General features: G+C 63.7%; 1 protein-coding gene across 1 annotated transcript; it reads right to left on the bottom strand.

The window, feature by feature from the left end:
* Window positions 1–3513, bottom strand: CLDN5 (claudin 5). The gene has a single exon (XM_031948983.1). The coding sequence runs from the start codon at window positions 3229–3231 to the stop codon at window positions 2575–2577; it is 657 nt and encodes a 218-aa protein (XP_031804843.1). The 5' UTR covers window positions 3232–3513; the 3' UTR covers window positions 1–2574.
* Between the last annotated feature and the right edge of the window lie 640 nt (window positions 3514–4153).

The following is a 4153-nucleotide window of genomic DNA, read 5'->3' on the forward strand; positions in this document are numbered from 1 at the left end:
GGGAAGGAAAGAACCATTTTATTTTTTACAGCCGGCATTATTCCGAAGAGTTAAACGATACAATTTTTGTTGCCGAAGATGATGTTTATTTTTCCAATTATGTGTAAAGATGGTTTTCATCCTTCATTTTGGTCAGATTTTGAGTTCCGATATTTTCTCCCTCCCTCCCTCCCCCGCTCCCCAAGGCAGCAAGCAGTCGGATATAGGTTATACATGGGCTATCATAGGACAATTTTTTAAAAAAAGATCCAGCTCCCAAAGCTACTTTCCGCAGTACTCTGATCTGATATTTTATCATGGAGGATGAGGGGAAAAAAATCCCAGGGCTCCCCAAGCAAAATTTTTTCAAGTAAACTTGGGCTAAATGACATTTGCGGTCCCTCCGATTCTGACATTCTGTCCTGGTTGGACATCCTACCCCACCCTGCCCTGGGGTTTTTGTAACAAATATGGGCAGGCAAGCCCGGGCGTCCCAGAAGCCGTCCCTTCTCTTGGGGCATCTCCAGCGGGGCACACTTGGCCAGCGGGTCTCACCCTCTCCTCTTACTGGGGAGGAAGACCCAGAAAGGAGAAAGCAATGCTCAAAGGATGAGGGAAGGGCAGGGATGTGAGCGGCTTTCCACCCAGAAGTGCTCTTTGGGGAGAGCTCCAGGTCTCCAAAAGGCCACCCTCTAGGGCCAGGTTTGCAGCTGCCCCCGACCGACCTTCCCCTCCTGACTCTGAGGGGCCTGCCAGAGCCGTGCCCGCCCCTCCTCCCATTCCCACGCCGCCCTTCCATGGGCTGCTTTGCCCAGGAAGTGACTAGGAAGGAAGTAGCAGATGCCCCTCTTTCCAGCAACCCTGGGAAGCCTCAGACGCCCAGAATCCCAGACTGGCAAAGGAGGAAGGACCAGTTAAAAAGAGCGTTAGAAGAGGAAGGAGCTTTAGAACAGAGAACATCCAAGCTGAAGAGAACTTAGGACCTAGAACACGGCCTGAGCTGGAGGAGACAACGGAATAGAGAATGCTAGAACTCGGGAGTGGCTTTGGAACCGAGCCTCAGAACCTGTCTAGAGCAAGCTGCATTTTCCATAGCAGGAAACTGAGGCTGGATGGGGAGATCCAGCACTAAAAAGATGCAGGGGGGAGGGGAGAGGGGGGAGCGGGGAGCTCCAGAAAGATGTCCTTGCAGCACGTCCTCACTTCTACTCCTAGTAGCAAACAGAGAGGAAGCCACCGAGATAGAGCAACATTGAAACCTTTTGCCGAGCACAGTTAACATTCAGTGCTAGATGGACTCCCTTGTCCCGCTTCCCTCCCTCCCTGGGCATCCCCCACAACGCCTCCCGCATCCACCCGGGGCAGTCCCTCCCCAACAGCCTTCTCCCACTCGGAGTCAAGGCTGGAAAGGCCCTTCCTATCTCTGCGGAGGAAGGGGGCAGCCGTCCTCCCCAGCAAGAAAGGGAGGGGGCGCGGGGCACGACTCGGCCTGAGAACCAGATGGGGGCGGCTCCGGCAAAAATCTGGCGACCGAGCTCCCAGCTCGCCTTTCGCCTCGGGCGCGGGGTCCTGGGCTTGTGGCCGGCGGGAGGCGGGGAGTCTCAAAAGTCAAAACCCTTCTTCAGCATCTCAGAAAACGAAAACTACTCGGCAAGAGGAGCTGGTCCCAAATCCTCCCCAGAGAAAGCGGGAGGCGCTCAGGCTAGCGGTTTCTGTTCTCCCCTGGAGGGGGGGCAGGGAAGGGAAGGAGGAAGGGCTACATGGTTTGGGCTCAAATCTAGCCCGGGAAGAGGCTTGGGGGGAGGTTCCGAGGCAGACCCCGAAGGGCCGGACGAATAATAGCTGCTGGCTGGGGAGCCCAGTTCAAGGGTCTGCTATTCCAGAGAGGCACAAAGGGCGCCCCTCCCCCCGCCTTGGGACAGACCCGTTGCCACCTGGGCTTCAAACCTTGGCCCCAGAAGTCGGGTTCGGAGTGTCCTCAAAGTAACGCCCTTGATTCCCTTCTTGTATCCCAAAGCGCAACTGGGTGGTGGTAAAGCAGGAGGGGAAGGGGGGAGAGATCTGCCTTTTAGGGTCCTCCCTCCCTCCTATACCCGGTACCACCTGGAATATCAAAACTAGGGCTATCGAAGAGATGGCACCTGATCGGAAAGAACAGTCTGGAAGGCTGGGACCCCCGGCGGGGGCGGGGGTCGTGAGTTAGGAAGGCGCGGCTTCGTTGCGCGGGTCCAGGGCAGAGCCGCCCGGGGGGGCAGTGGGCGGGAGCGTGCCCACCGGGACTGCTCCCTTCCCCCTCGGGCTCCGTCGGCTCCCGCGGCTCTCCCTCCGCCGTTCTCCAAGCCGCCGGCCCTCGGACTCCTTTGCTGGGTTCTGGGCCTCGGTGGGCGGCGAAGTGGGTCGGGGAAGGTGAGCGCGGCCCAGACCCCGCCCTCTCCGAGGTCCCCGGGGAGGCCTCCGGGTCTCGGCGTCCCGGGCCGGGAGAGGAGGCGTGGGGGGCCCGGGTCCCGCAGGGTGGGCGCCGGCGGGCGGCCCGGTCGTGCGCCCGCGCCCTGGCCTCGGGGCCGCTCCCTCGCGCTCCCCCGGGCTCCGTGCGGCTCAGACGTAGTTCTTCTTGTCGTAGTCCCCGTTCACCGTGGACCGCCGCGGGGCCGAGTACTTGACCGGGAAGGGCAGATCCTCGCGGGCCGCGGCCGAGCAGGCGCCGCAGCAGACCAGGCCGCCCCCGAGCAGCAGCAGCGCCGTGGCCGCCCAGCCGATGTAGAGCGCCGAGCCCATCTCGCGCTTCTGCGACGTGGGCACCGTGGGGTCGTAGAACTCGCTGATGACGATGTTGGCGAACCAGCAGAGGGGCACGAGCGCCAGCAGGCCGCAGAGCACGTAGAGGGCCCCGCCGGCGGCCGCCACCCGCGCCTTGGCCTTGCCCGGCGCCACGCACGTGGTGCACTGCGCGCCGGCCACGGTCACCATGAGCGCCACGAGCCCCAGCAGCGCCACGAGCACGGTGAGCGCGCGGCCCGCCTGCACCTCGGGCTTCAGCGCCAGCACCGAGTCGTACACCTTGCACTGCATCTGGCCCGTGCTCTGCACCACGCAGTTCATCCACAGGCCCTGCCAGATGGTCTGCGCCGTCACGATGTTGCTCTCCAGGAAGGCGGACACTTGCCACATGGGCAGCCCGCACGCCACGATGATGCCCACCCAGCCCACGATGCACAGCCCCAGCCCCAGGATCTCCAGCGCCACCGAGGACATGGCCGCGGCGCAGGAACCAGCAGCTGGCGGGAGGAGAGGAGGAGGGGAGGGAGCGGAGAGAGGCCGCGGCCCGGGGCCCGGCTGACGACCTGGGCGTCGGTGCGCGGGAGCGGGCGCTGCTGGGCCGGGCCGCCCCGAAGCCTCTCCGTGCGGCGGGGCCGGGCTCGGGGCTGCCGCGCTCGGCTGAGGCTCTCGTCGGTTCGGCTGCGCTGCTCTCCCGTCTCCTCCCGCGCGCTCCCGCTCTCTGGGGCTCCGCTCCCGACTAGCGGCTCCGACCGCCCCGGGCCGGGTATTTAAAGCTTCGGGGGCCGCCCTGCCCAGCCCGGGCGGCCAATCTCTGACCGCCGCGGCCGGGCCACGGCCAATGGCGAGAGCCGGGGGAGGTAGAGCCGGAGGCAGAGCAACAAAAACGCGTGGGAATCCTGCCCCAGAGTCTCGGAGAAGTGACTGGGGGACTGGGGGGTGCGGTGGGGGGGGGGGGTCCCCGGCGCCGCTCGCTCCTCCCCGCTGCCCCCTCGGACCTCGCCTAGATTCCCAGGAGCCAAGATTTAGCTCTGGGAGGGGCCTCCAGTCCGCCAAGCTCTCCCTTCTAAAGACGAGTGCGGGGCAAGTGTCCCGAAGCGCGAATCTTTCCCCTCGCGCCCGCCTCCAGTCCCTTCGGCCGCCGGCCTAGAGACGTCCTGATAAGTCTTCTCGTGGTCTGAAAGACCCCCCTCCCCCGCCTCCTGTGGCCCGCCACCCCGCCGGGTCAGAGTCGGAGGGACCACAAACGTCGTTTAGCCCAAGCTTGCTTGGGGAGCCCTGGGAGTTTTCCCCCTCATCCTCCACGATAAAATATCAGATCGGAGGTGACTGCGGAAAGCAGCAAACCCGGCGGTTTGAGTGAAGTGCATCAGTCCGGGGCCCTGGCGTCCGGAGCCCA

This window comes from Sarcophilus harrisii, chromosome 1, assembly GCF_902635505.1.
Source record: "Sarcophilus harrisii chromosome 1, mSarHar1.11, whole genome shotgun sequence".
Taxonomy (NCBI): domain Eukaryota; kingdom Metazoa; phylum Chordata; class Mammalia; order Dasyuromorphia; family Dasyuridae; genus Sarcophilus; species Sarcophilus harrisii.